Source organism: Saccopteryx bilineata, chromosome 3 (genome assembly GCF_036850765.1).
Source record: "Saccopteryx bilineata isolate mSacBil1 chromosome 3, mSacBil1_pri_phased_curated, whole genome shotgun sequence".
Taxonomy (NCBI): domain Eukaryota; kingdom Metazoa; phylum Chordata; class Mammalia; order Chiroptera; family Emballonuridae; genus Saccopteryx; species Saccopteryx bilineata.
The window spans coordinates 224,970,542-224,990,179 of NC_089492.1; the positions used below are offsets into that span (position 1 = coordinate 224,970,542).

The 19,638-nt window shown below is 36.9% G+C and overlaps 1 protein-coding gene across 1 annotated transcript in view; it reads right to left on the minus strand.

Annotated features, from left to right (window-relative positions):
- Positions 1-19,638, minus strand: part of ACADM (acyl-CoA dehydrogenase medium chain) — a 42,891-nt gene that overhangs the window by 12,809 nt on the left and 10,444 nt on the right. Inside the window, exons 4-8 of the mRNA XM_066268876.1 lie at positions 15,496-15,565; positions 14,729-14,829; positions 14,030-14,110; positions 5,692-5,822; positions 3,388-3,496 (exon numbers count right to left, since the gene is read on the minus strand). Of these exons, the coding sequence (XP_066124973.1) occupies positions 3,388-3,496; positions 5,692-5,822; positions 14,030-14,110; positions 14,729-14,829; positions 15,496-15,565 (492 nt within the window). The remainder of the gene's footprint in view (positions 1-3,387; positions 3,497-5,691; positions 5,823-14,029; positions 14,111-14,728; positions 14,830-15,495; positions 15,566-19,638) is intronic.

Here is a 19,638-nt window from a genome sequence, read left to right on the forward strand (position 1 = left end):
TTTCTAAAACAAAAAACATTTTGAAAATTACCAAATTTCATACATTTGTAAAATGCCCAATTCAGAAACAAGATATAAGAAGGTTTAATTACAGACAATATAATTATGTCTCTCTCACTAGACAGGAAGCTGCCAGAGTGCAGGCTTTATGTCTGTTTTGATCCATACAGTCTCCCAATACCTAAAATAGTGCCTAGCATATAGTATCAACTCAGCAACAAATATTTATTGAATCAGAGGCTTTTTTAAATGGAGAAAATTGGGGAAAAAAGAAAATAGACTAGATATAACCAGATAAAATTAGAAGTGGGTTTACTACTTAAAAAGGTGTAAGTTGCTAGGTCCTTTACACTTTCTTAAGATGGCCGTAAATTTAGCTCTCAATTTCCTAGCAACCATCCCTGAAAAAGAAACATGAATAAAATATAAATAAAACAAACCAATTGCTTGGAGGAAGCATGTTAATGCTTAGTACTTATATTTTGTATTGTATAACAATCTCATTATACTTTCATTTGTAAAGTACAGTCCACCTTTAATATTTACTCTTAAGAGAAAATATAGAATATAGTGTCAGAAACTGCATTGGGGAAATTCCTTTGATACCTTAGTACTGAGCTCAACTGTACCTCTAAATATGTAGCCCAGAGTAAATCATTTCACTTAGATCACAGTTTCAATGTTCAGTAAACAGACTGATTCTGACGGCTTTTAAGACAGTACTATACAAATATACATTACTGGTTTAGAAGTTTGCATAACTCAGTCAATTCATATTGGCCTTTCCAGTTCAGATAATGCCACCCTTAGTCTAATATCTGACCAGATAATCTGTACTTTTCTTCATTTGGGAGGAAGAAAATATATTCATGTAACCTTTAGTAATTCAATTAAGTTCCCTAATTTCTTCTTTGCTTTAGATAGAGACATCATGTGGTCATGAATAGATTTCTTTTTTACAAATTCATTTTGCAAAAATTTTTTTACAGTTGCAAAATTGAGTCTCCTCTTCCTGTTCTCATAGTTATAACCACAAATTATGCTGCGTTAGCTTTCACTAGGACTACTTTAATGACTTCATTTCTTTTCCTCTTTCTTTTGTTAAATTTAAATTCTTTTTTTTAATATCATGATAAATACTTTATTTTAAAAATAACTAGAATTGGAAAATGGGAAGAAAAAGACATTCTTATACACTGTTATTAGGTGAAATTGACACATCTGTTTTTGCAGGGTAATTTAGTATGTATAAAGATTTCAAATAGGATATTCTTTTATCCCAACAACTTCACTTCCAGATCTATATCCTACAGAAATCATGACTTGTATAAATGTATGTATATACATTCTAAGTACATTTAGTACATATTACTATGTATATAAAACATACATACACTAGGTCATTATATGTATTTTATATATAATATGATATAGATATTAATGATATATAATATTCATATATACATTAAGAATATTTATATAAATGTTACATATACACAAATGTGTATGTTCAGGATATTTATTACAACATTGCATACCAAAATGTTGGAAGTAGTTTACATACCTATCAACAAGGAAATAAAATGTTATACCCATAAAATAATGTAGTATGTAGCCATTGATAAAAATGAGGTTAGGGCTGGTCTATAGGACCCTGATTATTTCACAATTGAAATATATTTAAAGCATTTGGTTTAATGTCATGTCTTAAGCAAATTTTGTTAGAATTATTTTAATATGTTGTTCTGAGTTACAAAAGGAAGTTATATATTATACTGCCACTCTACTTTGTTACCATCAAAATTGTTAGTTATTAGATTTTTGTATTTTGTTCTTAATATGTGAGTGCTGAAATTAGACCATCAAATTAATCTGAAAGCTAAGGGACTTCACAAGATAATTTGTTCCATATTTTATATAAATATTTTAGTATACTGAGTAAAAACTATTAAAATACATCAAGGAATTAACCTGCTAAATTAGGGTTGACAGATCTTTTCTGAAGAAGGCCAGATAGTCAAAATTTTAAGCTTTGTGGAGCATCAAGGTCTATGTAATCTATCTTAGCAAATAGGTAAATAAATGGATCTGGCTGTGTTCTAATAAAACCTTATTTATAAAAACAAGCAACGAGTTGAATTTGGTCCACAAGCAGTCTGCTGACACCCCTCCACTATAATCCAAGGTGTTGCTCGTACAGTGAATCTTCTTATAGAGGTCCTGTATGCATGCCATTATCCTTCCTTTTTGAAGAGAATGTGTTTCAGGATATACCATAGCAAATTTTCCAACAGAGACTTCATATTATACAATTTACAAAATTCACTTTATGAAGTAGTAATATTATTTGCATGTTTTTCCCTTTATTGCTGTTACATAATTTTTAATATTACTACTAATAATATTACTTCATATATTTAAGTAGTAGTGTAAAATATTCTAGAGTTGGATGATTTTCATCAAACAAGAAATCCTTCTGTGGTCTTTGTAAGCATGAGGAAAAAATGATAATTGGGTTATATCATACATAAAATTTCATGGGGTCTTTAGCTGTATAATTTTGTGAATTTACTATTTAATGACTGGTTTTGCATTCTTATTTATATATAAATTATTTTATTGATTTTAATTTGTGTTTACATAGATTCTAGTGTCCCCCCAAATGCATCCCCCTCTTCCCCTCAACATCTCCTTTGCTCCCCTCCCCGCAGCGCCCTCCCCCCTTTCCTCCAGGATTATCCCATCCTATCATCCCTTTCCCTCTGTTCATATTCCCTCTTGTTTAGTCTACCTAAAATGCTACTGATAAATTATCTTTGCACAGATTATAATACTTCTCAAAAATGTTAAATTACTTTTTCTTATATAAATAAAATTTTTCTTGCCTTCCCAAATTCAAGGCTCTTGGCCATTTCCAAACTTTTTCAGACACATATTTTTATCTTAGTGTTGCATTAACAGTTTATATCATAGTGTTTTAATCCATAAAATGGGCATAAATGCTACCTATCCTACCTGACAGGTTCCTGTAAGGAAAGAAAAAAGAGTGGGAAAGTCTTTTGAAATATCTAAAACTCCATTACTGGGCAGGGTTTATGAATAAAAGCTTGATTTCTGCTTCATGATCACTCACAGCTGTTATTACCATTCTACACACACTAGCACCATGAATGGTCATTCTTTCAAATAATGACCCGAAATGATTATTCTCACCTTAAGATCTCCAGCAATATACAGATGATTTTACCTCATAACATCAAAACACAGCTTTATTTTTATTCTAGTTAAATAAAAACATTTTCATTAAATGAAACTGAAATGGTAATTTTGAAATTTTTAGTTAAAATAATATTTGAGGCCTTAAGTACTGATAAATATACACTTTACCTTTCTTCCAATCTGTATGCCGGGGGTGTCTGCTTCCACAATAAATCCAGTAAAGGCTTTACTAGCAGAAGCCTTGGGATCCGGATCAGAACGAGCCAACAAAAAATACCTAGTATAATATATACATACATTTTGATAAAGATAATATTAGCAAATAATACATGCTGACTGCTATCTCAGTTAATCCTCCTAACAATCCCAATATTACCCCCTTTTCCACATGAGAAAATGAAGATTCAGAGAGGTTTAAAAGCTTGCCCAAGTCACATACTTATGATGTGGCAAAGCTAGCATTTCAAGCCAGGTCTACTTCTTAATTAATACGGTGTTATCTTCTTTTAGTAATATGAGTTGCAAGTAAAAATTCCTTATACCAAAATCATGTAATATAAAAAGAAAGTACGTACAGTTGGAATTGGCAACTTTTCTTTCCCATGACTAGTTCATTTCTTTAAGTCAAGCGACATGGACAAGGAGGGCAGACAGAACTGCCTGGGAAGAGGGAGAATATGAGAGAGACCCTGTGTTCTGAACACTGTCCTCGTTATCCAGCAGTGCTTTTGTTTTAGCTGAATTATTATGAATATTTTCGGCCTTTTTCCTCTAAAAGAATTAATCCCAGAAAGAAGTTAAAATGAAACACAAAAAGGCAAATATTCATGTGTGCCATGTTCTAAATACCCGTATATGAGAGAATTTTCTAAAACTTCCTTAAACAACAAATTTACTTTCTATGTTTAAAACTGATAAATTATCCTTCACTCTACAGTTTTACTTAATAGTAGTAAACAGTAAAAATTGATTTTAGTTTCATATATTACCTAATTTGTCTTACTACATGAAGAGTTGTTCTTAATGAGGTTTTAAAAATTTATGAACACTTTTAATTGGATGGTTAGATTTCTTTCTACTCGTTAAATTTCAAGTTTCTCTACTTTTTAATTACTTGCTGATATTATGATGACTTAGAGATAATGATGTCTATAATATTAGATATCCCAAAAGGGATTGACTGACATCTTTAAAACAAAACAGATGACTTCCTAGTAAGCTCATTCCCAGGAATAGTGTTCTAGTTGCCAGAAAACTAGACTGCAGAGCACACAGACACATTGACTCATACATTTTGCAGATGAGGGAAAATAGTCCACTTAGTTTATTATTCCAATCATCAAAAAAGTCCTTTCTCTAGAAGTCTCTACTTATATACTTATAGTTATGGGTAAAAATATTATTTTCTTAACAACTTAAAACACACTGGACAGCACTGTTGTTGGAAAGCTTGTCTTAATGTTGAGATGAATTCTGCATTTTTCTAACTTTTACCCATTAATTCTAAACTAGTTTCCTGAAGCAAAAGTGCAAGACCACTCTTCTTTTTGTTACATTATTTTAAATTTTTCAAAATTCTTCCAAAATAATCAAATCTAATTCCTTTACTCTTCATACGACATGTATTGTAGACTCCTCCTAATGCAGGACTCTTATTTGATTCTGAATTTATTCCATTCTTCCAATGTATGTCTAAAAAGTGTGTTGCCTAGAACTGTTAACTATTTCACTCCTCTCATTGATGCTATTTTTCTATTACTTCAGCAAGAAATTACATTAGTTTTTTAAAGACAGATACACCACACTATCGATTCCTTGATTCCTACTAAACCTATACTTACTTATTAAATAAACTTTTACCTTTTCCCCTCACAAAAAATACTATAAAATATAGTTTCCTTCAACAATTTAGATTTACACAAGTGATTTTATGACTTTGTTGAACTGCATGTCATTATTTTTGGACCTACATATTTGGACCATTTAGATTTTATTAAAAAGTAAAATTCTGCCTTCTCTGAAAGATAACTTGAGTTTTCAGATTGCCACTGCTTATTGCTCAGAATCAGAGAACTGTACTGTCAATGGTTTTCTTTCCTCCTCAGTCTTAGGGAAACGGCTCCAAAGCTGCGCTGGTGCAGAGTACGGAGAGGACACAGCAAGGCAGAGGCGGCCTGCTCGCTTTCCCAATCGAGTCAACCAGAGCAGATGCTTTTATTTTATTTTACAAATTAAACTTCTGAGAATTAATTTGAAGACACAGCTCAGGGCTTAAACATAGCTTTTGAAAACCACTGAACTAGTTATCATCTTTTATGAACCTTCTATAAGTTCTATGAATAAAACTGGTTTCAAAATGAAGGAAAGAACATGGTGAGATTCTGAATATAAAGTAATTAAGAAACAAAATACAGGGACGTTGAATATAGAGTAATTACGAAACAATATACAGGGATGTTTTAAATAACATACCAATTAGCTTTTCCTCCATTGGTTATCCACATCTTCTGACCATTAATAATATACTCATTTCCCTTCTTTTCTGCTTTGGTCTTTATACCAGCTACATCAGAGCCTGCTCCAGGTTCTGTTACACAGTAGGCCTGGAATGTGTGGAAACAAGAGAAAGAAACTAAATACTAATTATTAAATTATGAACATAGAATCAGAAATGTATTTTATTTTTTAAGCCAGTTTGTAAAATATTTTTTAATATCTAAAAATAAAAAATTCTTGGAGAATCAAATAAACTGCTCAAACATAAAATTATTTAATGTATACTCTAAACTTGATGTACGATACCAGTAAATCATACCGAAAGTTAAAATGTCACATATCTTCAACCAAGATAAATTTCACATATACTTGCTCATTCAAACATTTAATGATTAGTATCTACTAGGTACCAAGTTATAAACTAGCTGGAAAAACCAGAGATGAAAGCAATCCTGTTTTCTAGATTTTCACAATGTATCAGTGGGTAAGAATGCTATATTAGAATTATATAATAAAGTCATACACATCAGGCTTGAGAAACTAGCCTAGTTTTAGCATCAGGCAAAGATTCCCAGAGGTGATGCTTAAATTAAGTCTCATAAAAGAAAAGGAAATCCTTGTACATAGGGAAAAGGAGAAATGTATATTCTAAGCAGAAGAAATAACATATGCAATGGCACCGAGATAAGAATCAGGGTTACCCAGTGTTTGTAACAAAAGTACCAGAGTTCTCTAACATTTAAACTTTGTGCATGTAAGGATCTGGTAGTAAATAAGTCTAGAAAGGAGGGAAGGAAATAAATAACAAAGAACCCTTTGTATCACACAAAGAACCTAAAATTTTATCCGGTAGAAAGGGAGCCTCTTAAGGCTCTTGAACAGAGTAGTGACAAGATGTAAGCAGTAAGGGATAAAGGAAGTGGAGGAAGGCAAGCATTGGGTAGTTGTCGTTCATTCAAGTTTACTGAGTGACAGGTGCTCTGGATACAAGGCCCAAAGACACAAGTCCCTGGCCCTTATAATTCAAAGAAGAAAGAAACCTTAACAGTTCATTTTAATTCATAATAGGAATATTAGAAATAATTATTTACACCTGTAGGACGGTGTGAGGTGATGAGCGGTAAGGAGGGTGAAAAGAATTAAGTAAAACTCATTGGAAAACATCATTTTTTTAAGGTGAGAGGAGGGGAGAGAGTGAAGCAGACATCAGCATGAGCCGCGACTGAGATCTACCCTGCAACCCTGTCTGGGTCCGATGTTTGAGTACTGAGCTATTATTTTAGCACCTGAGGCTGATACACTCAGACCAGTTGAGCTATCCTTAGTACCTGGCCACTTTCAAACCAATTGAGCCACTGGTTGTGGGAAGGGAAGAGGTAGAGAAGGGGGAGAGAGAAGGGGAGGGAAGCAGATGGTAGCTTCTCCTGTGTGCCCTGACCGGAAATTGAACCTGGAACATCCATACACCAGGCTGACACTCTATCCACTGAGCCACCAGCCAGGGCCGGAAGAGATAAATCTTAAAGTACAAATATATAAGTAAGGCAAGAAGATCGAAGACACAGAAGAATGAGACACCAGTTGTACAGGGGAAACTACAAGCAGCTCAGTACTGGAATGTAAAGTGTGAAATTGCAAGCCATGAAAGGAGGCTAAAAAGGCAGAAAGGGGCCTGGTCATGAAGGCGTGGGGATATGCCATGCAAAGAATACAGTTTTATATATACATTTGACAAAAGTCTATTGAACATTTGTTACTGTGCCACAGAACCTTAATGAGTAAAGTACATGGGCTTCAGAAGAATCCAGAATGTGCTAGTGTAGAAAACTGAGGAATATGTGCATTTTTCTGAAAATGTCAGATTCTAAAATAGGTTCACAAATGGACAAAGGTACAACCGCCATTGAGGAAATGAACTCTGTGGATGTTTTTGTAAATGCAGGAGAGTGACAGATTTTCATTTTATATCATTTACCATTATAAAAGTATAGATATAAAGGACAGATTTAAAGGGGGATAATAACTTCTCACTATCTATCAGGGACTATTCTAAGTACTTGACTCATTAACCCTCACAATAATCCCTATGAAAAAGGTACTAGGTAACTAGATTTACAAATAAGAAAATGGAGGCACAGTGAGGTTAAATAATTTCCCCATGTTCATAGAGCTAGCAAGTAGCAAAAGTACCTGCACAAGACTAGATTTAGGAACAGAGATTAGGAGGCTGTGCAATAGTACAGGGAAGAAAGAACAGTACAGGGAAGAAAGTATCAAGGCAGGGAAGAGAAGATGGAGTTGAGAACTGTGGTGTGAAATTCACAGACATGACCAAACAGGATGTTGGGGGCTAAAGATGTTATGATGACTCTCAATTTTTTAGTTTAGGCAATTTCTAATTAGAGATAATCTAGAAGAGAAGTAATTATAAAGAATGGGAAAAAATAATTGGGTTTGGGACACATTTAGTTTAAGGTATTTAATTCTAGCCGAGAAGAAATGTCTAATAGGCAAGTGCATTAGAAGGGTAAAGCTCCTAATGAGGAGATGTCTCAGGGGAGACATCAGTGCTGAAACTGGAGTACTAGACTGTTAATGAATATACCCAAACTTACTAGCTGGGATAACCGATTTGGAAATTTAAGTTAAGAATACGCTTTATTGAGAAGTTATCTTTTGCTTATTGAATGGTAGAATCTTTTTTATTTTTATTTATTTATTTATTTATTTTATTTTTTGTATTTCTCTGAAGCTGGAAACGGGGAGAGACAGTCAGACAGACTCCTGCATGCGCCCGACTGGGATCCATCTGGCACGCCCATCAGGGGGGCTACGCTCTGCCCACCAGGGGACGATGCTCTGCCCCTCCGGGGCGTCGCTCTGTCGCAACCAGAGCCACTCTAGCGCCTGGGGCAGAGGTCAAGGAGCCATTCCCAGCACCTGGGCCATCTTTGCTCCAATGGAGCCTTGGCTGCAGGAGGGGAAGAGAGAGACAGAGAGGAAGGAGAGGGGGAGGGGTGGAGAAGCAGATGGGCGCTTCTCCTGTGTGCCCTGGCCGGGAATCGAACCCAGGACTTCTGGGCCAGAAGTCCGACGCTCTACCACCGAGCCAACCGGCCAGGGCCTAGAATCTTTTTAATAATTAAAAATTAGCTCTTGGTCCTATATGTTGCAAAAGAAAAAAAAAAGAGTAAGCTTTATATAAATCAACAGTGCTAAGGCTAAGCTATATTTATAATAACTAAAATAAGAGTGATAGAATCATCCTACTCTGCACTCATCAGATGATGCTACAATACTATATTTAGCTCCAAAATATTTTAGTCAGTGATTAGTAAAAAGGTGATGGGACTTTACTGTGTTGTATGAAGATGAAAAAACTTTGATATAAATAGCTTAGAAAAGATAAGATCTACATGATAGCTATATTCTAATATCTAAAACGCTACAGAGCCATGGGAGACTATTTGAATAGGAGAAAACTGCAGGGTGTGAGATGGTGTAATTATAAATAGAAATGGCACAGTCTTTTCCTTGAGGAGCACGGAATCTAGAAGAGCTTTCTAATGATTACAGAGGCTCCCAAGTAGAGCTGGCTCACGACACTGTGATTGCCAGGCATGAAAACGTAAGGTAGATGGCCTTTTGACAGGGTTCTAGAGAGGGGGTTCATGTTTCACATGAGTTAAGATAGCTCTCTGACCTGGATATTCAAACATGTTTTCAGCATCATTAACAGCAAAAGTGTTACACAAATAAACTCTCCAGAAAAGATAATGCTTTGAAGTACCAAAATTTCATTTTAACAACCTTTGGAAATTTTGTTTTCCTGAAATATGCTATTAGACATTTATTTGCCTTATAATAAGGCAAAGTTTTTAGAGCTTATAAAATGGATAGGTCTGTATGTTTCTGTACAAAAGCGCTTGTTATGGCTGTTTCTTCAGAGATGTTGTTCTTATCTAAGTCATTCCTAGGAAGTAAAGTTAATTTTATAATGTGTTTTCAGAAGAAGCCTTCTTTTTTGTTTCCAGTGCAACCTGTTCTCTTCTTTTTCACACTATATGGTATTATATAGAGTGTTATAGTCATTCCTGTGTTTCTCTGTTAGCTGTCATCAGAGCTTCCTTAGGGTCGGAATGATACCTACTCCATTTGGTACTCCTAGTGCCTATTAATAAACGTTTGATAAAATAATAGATGTCCCTGGCATTTGTCATCCTCCCTATTCTAACAGGTTGACTTAAAACACCTAAATATTGCCATGCACACTAGAAAATTAAGCCACTTAGTAACATTCTTTTAAGCATAATGATTTATTTACTAATTTATTTACTATTTTACATAATTCTACGCATAAATTAATACATCCTGGGTAAGGATGTAAGGGTCTACCAGATTGTTAACTTCTTGTGAGTAGGAGCTCAGTTTTGTTCATTATTTTATTCCCAGTTCATCTGGTAAATAGTATTTGAATGAACACTGTTCATATTTGAATGAATGAGTATAACACTACAATTTTCTTTATTAGTGATAATACTACTATCTTAGCGTGTGGTGGTGCAGTGGATAAAGTGTCGACCTAGAACGCTGAGGTCACTGGTTTGAAACCCTGGGTTTGCCTGGTCAAAGCACATATGGGATGCTTCCTGTTCCACCCACCTTCTCTCTCTCTCTCTTCTCCTCTCTAAAATGAATAAAATCTTAAAAAAATTTATTAATACTACCATCTTACATTTGTATAGTTTACAAAGAAATTTTGCAGTTATTCTCTATTAAAATTTTTTTTGCCTTACACTCTAATTGGATTTGAGGTAGTTTATACAATACATGTTTATAAAAAAAATTAGGGTGAAGTGAAAATAAAAATAAAACCAGAAAGAAAAATAATACACTATAATACATGCTTTGAGGTTCATATAATTACCAATGGTGTGCTATAAAACAGGCTTTTATGCTTCCCACTTACCAAGACAAAAAAATTTAAAAAAACACTTCATTTGAAGTGAGAAATGCCTATGAGCTGAAGTCTGGCATATAGCAAGCAACTGAGATATTGGGGGGAAAACAAAGAAACAAACAACAGTGAATGAGTGGGCAGCAGTTAAAAAGAAACTAAGTTTATGAATGAATGGATAGAAGTTAAAGAGCTGCACTAGTCATTAGGTATGAAAGAAATTTCTCCATTACATATATTTTTGCAAAAGGAACACTCAGTGAAGATATTCTTATAAAAACATAAGCATTTTGTTTTATCTTTACTATCCCCTTTAGATATCATACTCCCTATTTTCAGAACAGACTTTAAGCTGAGGTGACTGTATAAGATCATATTATGTGGCTGAGCTAAGTCTTTTATTTTTATTTTTTTTATTTATTGATTGATTTTAGCCAGAAAGGAAGGGAGAGAGAGACACACACATGAACATCGATCAGTTCCTGCATGTGCCCTGACCAGGGGTTGAACCATCACCCTCTCTGTGCTGCGGGCCGATGCTCAAACCAGCAGAGCTATCTGGCCAGGGCAGCCAAGTCTTAAAGCCAGGTCTTGGAACCCCAAGTTCAGTGTTGTTTCAGTTACATATTAGCTACTTCCTAGCTCCATTAGAAATTCATGATTTTATGATAAGAGTTTTCTCCACCATTATTAGGATTTTCACCAAGACTTCTAGCTTCTAAGACTATGTTTGGACAAATGAGTTTACTGAATGTCTTGCCCCTAACAAGTTGTCCTAATAGTCTAATACTTGTTTCTAACAGCTTAATACTGCATATAATTTAGGTATACACTATTTATAAGATTTAACCCAATCTTTAAAAAAGATAGATGGTTGCTACTTAGTTATTTTAATATTTTACATATATATGTGCAATTATGTAATTATGTTTGATTTTTGGAAGTTTTGCACTGGTTATTAAAAAGTTATGGTGTTGCCCTTATTTATCTCTGTACTTACTTTCTCAAAAAGAGTATAGCTGACCACATGATCAGGTAAAGGATTAATTTTTTTCTTTTCTTAGAGAGAGATGGATAGACAGGAACAGACAAACAAGAAGGGAGAGAAATGAGAAGCATCAACTTATAGCTGGGGCATCTTAGTTGTTCATCGATTGCTTTCTCATATTGCCTTGACCATGGGGCTCCAGCTGAATCAGTGACCCCTTGCTCAAGCCAATGACCTTGGGCTTCAAGCCAATGATCTTGGGGCTGAAGCCAGCGACCTCTGGGCTCAAGCCAGTGACCGTGGGTCATGTCTGTGATCCCACACTCAAGCTGGTGACCCTATGCTCAAGCTGATCAGCCCAGGCTCAAGCAGGATGAGCCCATGGGCAAGCCAGCAACCTTGGGGTTTCAAACCTGGGTCCTTAGCATCCCAGGTCGATGCTCTATCTACTGTGCCACCATCTGATCAGGTGTAATTAGTCTTTTAATAAACTCTCATTTGTTGACAAAAATTACTAATTAACTAGAAAATATGCATAAATGTCTTGACTAAGCAGTTTGCCCAAAATTTAGGTACCTACATAAATTAAAAAAATTTAATTTGAAATTATTACTTTCCATACTTTCATACCAATATTCACACTTAGCTCAATCCTAGTAACAATTTACTATATTTCAGTATCACAATCACACCCTAGATTAAAATTTGACTAATAAAAAAAGTAAGCCTGACCAGGTGGTGGCGCAGTGGATAGAGCATCGGCCTGGGATGCAGAGAACCCAGATTCGAAACCCTGAGGTTGCTGGCTTGGTGTGGGATCACAGACATGACTCCATGGTCCCTGGCTTGAGCCCAAAGATTGTTGGCTTGAGCCCAAGGTTGCTGGCTTGGCTGAAGCCCCCTGGTCAAGGCACATATGAGAAAGCAATCAATGAACAATCAAGGTGCTGCAATGAAGAATTGATGCTTCTCTTCTCTCTCCCTTCCTATCTGTCTGTCCCTCTCTCTGCTATCTCTCTTTTTTTTTCCTTTGGTATTTTTCTGAAGTTGGAAACAGGGAGGCAGTCAGACAGACTCCCACATGCGCCCGACTGGGATCCACCTGGCATGCCCACCAGGGGGTGATGCTCTGCCCATCTGGGGCGTCGCTCTGTCGCAACCAGAGCCATTCTAGCGCCTGAGGCAGAGGCCACAGAGCCATCCTCAGCGTCTAGGCCAACTCTGCTCCAATGGAGCCCTGGCTGCGGGAGGGAAAGAGAGAGACAGAGAGGAAGGAGAGGAGAAGCAGATGGGCGCTTCTCCTGTGTGCCCTGGCTGGGAATCGAATCCGGGATTCCTGCACGCCAGGCCGATGCTCTACCACTGAGACAACTGGCCAGGGCCCTGTCTCTCTTTTTATAAAAAAAAAAGTAAAAATCCTAAGTAAAAACACTTTCAGAATAGAACTTCAGTACATATGTGTGTGTGTGTGTGTGTGTGTGTGTGTGTGTATGTATGTATAAAAATAGCTTTTTAAAAATTATCCAATTTAAACATTTGTTGAGTAGCTCTCAGGGAATTAATCTATAAATATTCTCCCCACATTATTCATTCAACAATTAAATTGCTAACTTTTTATTCATATTAATTTTCTTATTAGTTCAAAAGACTACTGGTTTAAACAGCTACTGGCACACATGCAGTCTCAACTTCTGACATAGATGCTCACTCTGCAGTTTCTGAACTGCAGAGTGCTCCGTAAGTAGGTATTTCTCTTCTGAAAATAAGCTAAGGGATTATTATGACACTTATCTGGAACTCATGATACATCATTAGTAGGTATCTTTCACCTAGAAATAACCAAGAGTAATTATGATACTTTCTTGGCATCCCAGAAATATCACTGTACTTAAATATGCTGGTAACTTTTCTCTTAATGTGCTATAGTCCAATGTATACATATAGAATGAAAAGCAGAAACAGCACCCTGTTCTCTTCTCTAAATGTGAGATAAAGGCCCTGGCTGGTTATCCCAGTGGATAGAGCATTGGCCCAGTGTGTGGATGTCCCAGGTTCAATTCTTGTCAGGGCACACATGAGAAGTGACCATCTGCTTTGCTTCCCCTTCATCTTTCCCTTCTTTCCCTTTTCCCCTCCTGCAGCCAGTGGCTTGACTGGTTCAGTTGTCAGCCCAGGAGCTGAAGATAGCTTGGCTGGTCCAAGCATCAGCCTCAGCACTAACAATAGCTCAGTTTATTTGAGCATTGGCCCCACAAAGGGGTTTCTGGGTAGATCCTGGTCAGCGTGCATGTGGAAGTCTATCTCCCCTCCTCTCACTTGAAAAAAAGAAAAGAATAAAGTGAGAAAAAGTAGCAGCTGCACATACTCACACACATCAATGGCTCTTCAGTCATCCTCCCCAAATACTTCTTTTGTTGTTGATCATTTCCGGCAATAATAACAGGCATTTGCTATCAAAGTAAAGTGACATTAAAAATAAAACAAAACAAGATATTTTTATTAAGTGTATAAACTCAAGAGATACTACAATTTAAAAATAGAGAGCTATTTCCCCCCAATTGGTAAATCTAAAAAACTGGCCTTTATTCTGCCTCTAAGTTGGAGAGCTAAAATAACAAAATAAGTCGTTAATCCAAATATTTTCATAAAATTAAGTTATATAGGACTTGTATGTAAAACGTAAAGAATTAAATTTAGGATAAATAACAAGGTATGTATGATCAGGCCTTCTAAGAATTGCTCATAAATTTTAGCATTGCCAGCAGCAGCAGTAAGCCATCAAGATCTTTCCAAGATCCTTCTCCTGAATGCTGGTTTTTGGCCTTGCCCTTACTTAAGAATTGTCACTAAAGTTAACAGCCAAAGTGTATAGTTTCCCCAAACGATAACTAGTACTCCAAGTACTAGAGACAAGGTCAGCATGATCGACTTTTGGAATAAGAAATATAGGCTTTCTGTAGAATCTTGTATTCCTTTTAAAATAAAACTGTGTTCTACCAAATACATAACTAGTAGTTTTACCTCATTAACAACAGTTTAGTAGGCAATTAATTTTCTAAGTAACTTACCCCCAAAGAATTTGCTTCAATGGCAGTCTGAACTCCTGTACATCCATAAGCTAATTCTTCAGTAATTAAACAAGAATCAAAAGTTCCAAGCCCAAGGCCTCCTACAGAATCAAAATGTTTTCAAAGTCCATTATAATATATGGTAATTTCAATTGAAATAAAAATGAATTACTTTAATTACTTCCAATATGACCTAATTGTTAGTAATTAAAACAGTTCATCTAATTGGTTTTTAAGAGCATATTTGCAAATACATTATTTATAACCAAGAAATTAAAAATGTGCTAGGGCTAACACAGTAGCAAATGACACTTCTCTACAGTAAGTTTTATAAATTTCTCTTGCTATTTGTAATCTGGACCTGTCTCCCTGTTTCAACTTGTTTTTTTCAAAAACTTGAATCAACTCTGCTAAAACTCTGCTCTTGAACTGAGGAAAAGAATGAAAACCTCACAGGAAAAAAAAAGTCTTAATAAAATGTAAACTTAAAGGTAGAATTAAAATACAAGAAATTGACCAACTCTGGAGAAAGAAGTCACCAAGGTTTAGAATCACGTTAGGGCTGGAAACTTATAAAGAAGGAAAAATGCCTCTAAGTGTAATGTACAAGGCTTCTAGAAGTAGGCGAATACTGAAGTCTGAACAGGGAGATGAAGGCAGAAAGCCAATATTTAATGGTAATAAATATCTGCAAGAATGACTGAGTAGAGTTTCAAATTTTTCTTATTCACATGCATTCTAAGATTAAAAATGTGAAGAAAGCTTACCACAACTTTCTGGAATGTGTGTATTCATTAAACCAAGTTCCCAGGCTCTTTTAATTAGGGGGACAGGGTACTAAAAGAAAAAAAGATTAAAGAAAACAGCCAGTTACGTTTAAAAATCTACTATAGATAATTTGATTATGTAGTCTTGTAAAAAATGTAAAAGATTTTTCTCTCCTTTTTTTTTTCTTAAGTAAGAAGCAGGGAGGCAGAAAGAGAGACTCCCACATGCACCCTGACCAGGATTCACCCGGCAAGCCCACTAGGGAGTGATGCTCTGCCTATCTGGGGCTGTTGCTCCATTGCTTGGCAACCGAATTATTTTAGCACCTGAGGTGAGGCCAAGGAGCCACCCTGAGCAACCAGGGCCAACTTGCTCCAACACAGCCATGGCTGCTGGCTGCTGGAGAGGAAGAGAGAGAGAGAGAGAGAGAGAGAGAGAGAGAAGGGAGAAGGGAGAAGGGAGAAGGGAGAAGGGAGAAGGGAGAAAGGAAGGGGTGGAGAAACAGATGGTTGCTTCTCCTGTGTGCCCTGACCCAAAATCAAACCTCGGTTGTCTATACACTAAGCAGATGGTCTACCATAGAGCCAACCAGCCAGGGCCAAGATTTTTCTCTCCTTAAAATGCATAGAGGCTTCTGGTCAAGAAAGCAGCATAGGTGGTACTGGCATCCTTTTACAATCGCATCAATATTACAACTAAACTTTCTCCTAATGTCTTATTTCACTTAGCATAATATTCTCCAGGTCCATCCATGCTATTGCAAAAAGGTAAGACTCCCCCGCCCCAGCCAAGCAGTATTCCATTGTATAAATGTGCCATACCCTTTTTACCCATTTATCTCCTGATAGTCAGTTGATCTGTTTCCAGATCCTGACTATTATAAATAACACTGCAATGAACACGGGGGTGCATATATCCTTTTGAATTCGGTTATGTTCCCAAAAGTGGGATAGCTGGATCAAAAGGCAATTTCATTTTTAAATTTTCAATGAAACTCCATACTGTTTTCCACAGTGACAGCATTAATCTATATTCCCAACAGTGCATGACAGTTTACTTTTCTCCACTTCCTTGTTGTTGGTTGATTTATTGATAATAGCCATTCTCGCAGGTATGAGTGAGGTTTTGTTTGCATTTCTCTAACGATTAGTGATGTTGAGCATCTTTTCATATGCCTATTGGCCATCTGTATGTCCTCTTTGGAGAAGTGTCTATTCAGGTTCTTTGCCCATTTTTAAATTGGGTTCTCTGTTTTCTTGGTGTTGTATAAGTTGTATATTTTGGAAGTTAACCCCCTACAGATGTATCATTGGTAAATATGTTCTCTCATTTAGTTGGCTCTCTTTTCATTTTGTTGATCGTTTCTTTTGCTGCGCAAAACTTCATTTGAAAAGAGACTTTGCTTGGGGCAATGAGTGTGTGATGCAGTGTGGAGATGCTGAGTTGTACAGTTGAAACTTGGTATGGTTTTGCAAACCAATGTCACTCCAATAAATTCAATAAAAAATAAAAAAAATGTACAAATATAAAAAATAAATAAAACTAAAATACAGAACCACCTGAAATCTAGCAAAATCAAAGTTCTACTACTAGGGATTTAAAAAACAAGCCACATGAGACTGGTTGGAAAGGGAGACATGTGGAATAGGCTGGTCCCACACCCACATATGACAGATAACAACTGGGAGGGATATCTCTGCCACAGTGCACGCCCCTGAGGAGCAAGAAGTCCCAGCCCACACCGGATCACAGCCCCACACTATGCCCCAGCCCAGGGTTCTAGTGCCAGGAAGTCCCCATAAATTCTGGCTATAAAACCCAGCAGGGATTAAGGCTAAGGGAAACAGAGGGCAGCTGGAGCCCCAGGCAGTTCCTTCTAAAGGAACACAGACTTAATCAGACTCACTTACTCTGAGCTCCTGAACTGGAAGAGCAGCAGCTTAAAAAGAACTAGGGATATAGGGGGGGAAATGAATTGACTGGCATCATGCGAGAGCTGGAGGGGCAACCTTTTCCCTAACAGAAGTGCTGGTAGGGCCACTGTTCTTTTTTCAAGCCCTTTCCCTACAAAGCTCGCGGGCAGCACCTTATCTGAGTCTCCATCAACACGGCTCACACTGTACCCTAGCCCTGGTGATAACCAATTTGGTGCTGACACAAGCTGTTTCCAGTGGCTTTTCCATACCAAGGGTCTATCTTGGCTCATGCTTCAGCCTTTTCTAAAATCTCTCAACAAGTAGCATCTGTCTTCAGTGAGCCCCATACCTTTCACTAAGTAGCCCCAGGCCCAACACTAATGGTACCACCTTTGGTTTGGGCTTGCTCTGCAGCCTGGCCTCTCCTGGGCACCTCCAAGCCCAGCACAAGGAGCAACCATTTGCAGATCGCTTTGTAGCTCATGCTGGGTGGACCTGGGCAGAATACAGGTAGTGGCTGACCTTGACCTGCTCCTTTCAGGAGGCCCCAGAACCAGTGCATCTGTAGGACAGCTTCAGACCATCTTGAAGTACCAACCAACCACCTCCACAAGTGACACATTCAAGGGGTAGCCGGAGTAGACACCAAGGAGGCCACACTGAAGTCCTGCTCTGTGGGTGGGCCCCTGCACAGCTGATCCTCCAGGTGGTTGCAACAGGTCACTAGAGGACTGGCCTGGGGGTAAATTCCTACAATGAACATGCAAACAGCAACCAAGGTTCAAGTGTATCAGAGGTTATAGAGAGCTCACATGGGGCAGGGTGGTGCACCTGGAGCGCCCAGCTTGGGTGAATGGAGAGGCTGTAACACGACCATCTGAACCACACCTACGACAGAGGCCACTCTACCAGGCCAGGAGACACAGCAGCTCTACCTAACACATAGAAACAGACACAGGACTTCCAGAAAAGGAAACAGAGAAATATACCCAAATGAAAGAAGAGAACCAAATTCCAGAAAAAGAACTAAACAAAATGGAGACATGCAATATACTAGATATAGAATTCAAAGCACAGAAAAAAGGATGCTCACTTAACTTAAGGGAAGAATAGATAAACTTAGAGAAAACTTCAATGGGATAAAAAAGGACATAGAAACCACAAAAAAGAACCAGTCAGAAATAAAGGATACACTAACTGAAATGAAGAGTAATTTACAGGGAATAAACAGTAGAGATGATGAAGCTGAAACTCAAATCAGCAATTTGAAATCTAAGGAAGCAAAAACACCCAATTAGAACAGCAAAAAGAAAAAAGAATCCAAAAAAATGAGGATAGTATAAGGAGCCTCTGGGACAACTTCGCAAGCATACCAACATGTACATCATGGTGCCGGAAGGAAAAGAGAGCGAGCATGAAATTGGAAACCTATTTGAAAAAATGACAGAAAACTTCCATAACCAGGTGAAGGAAATAGACATACCAGTCCAGGAAGCACAAGGAGTCCCAAACAAGATGAACAAAAGAGGCCCACACCAAGATACATTATAATAAAAATGCCAAAGGTTAAAGACAAAGAGAGAATATTAAAAGCAGCAAGAGAACAGCGGTTACCTACAAGGGAGCTCGCATAAGCCCGTCAGCTGATTTCTCAACAGAAACTTTGCAGGCCAGAAGGGAGTGGCAAGAAATATCCAAAGTGATGTAAAGCAAGGACCTGTAACCAAGATTACTCTATTCAGCAAGACTATCATTTCAAATTGAAGGACTATATAAAGAGCTTTCCAGACAAGAAAAAGCTAGAGTTCATCATGACCAAATCACAGTATCACATGTAATGTTAAAGGGTCTTCTTTAAGAAGAAAAAAACGGCAATAAATACATATCTATCAACTATTGAATCTAAAAAACAAAATAAATGAATAAGCAGAACAAAAATAGACTCACAGACACAGAAGACATTTTGATGGGAGGGGAGTTGGGGAATGGGTAAAAATAGGTGAAGGGATTAAGAAATACAAATTGGTAGTAACAAAATAGTCAAAAACGGCAAAGTACAGCATAGGAAATAGAGTCAGTAATATTCTTTTACCCATGTATGATGTCAAGTGGGTATGAGATATATCGGAATGATCACTTATGTAGTAAGGGATATAATGTCTAATCACTGGGTTGTAAACTTGAAACTAATATAATATTGTATGTGAACTGTAATTTAAAACAAAA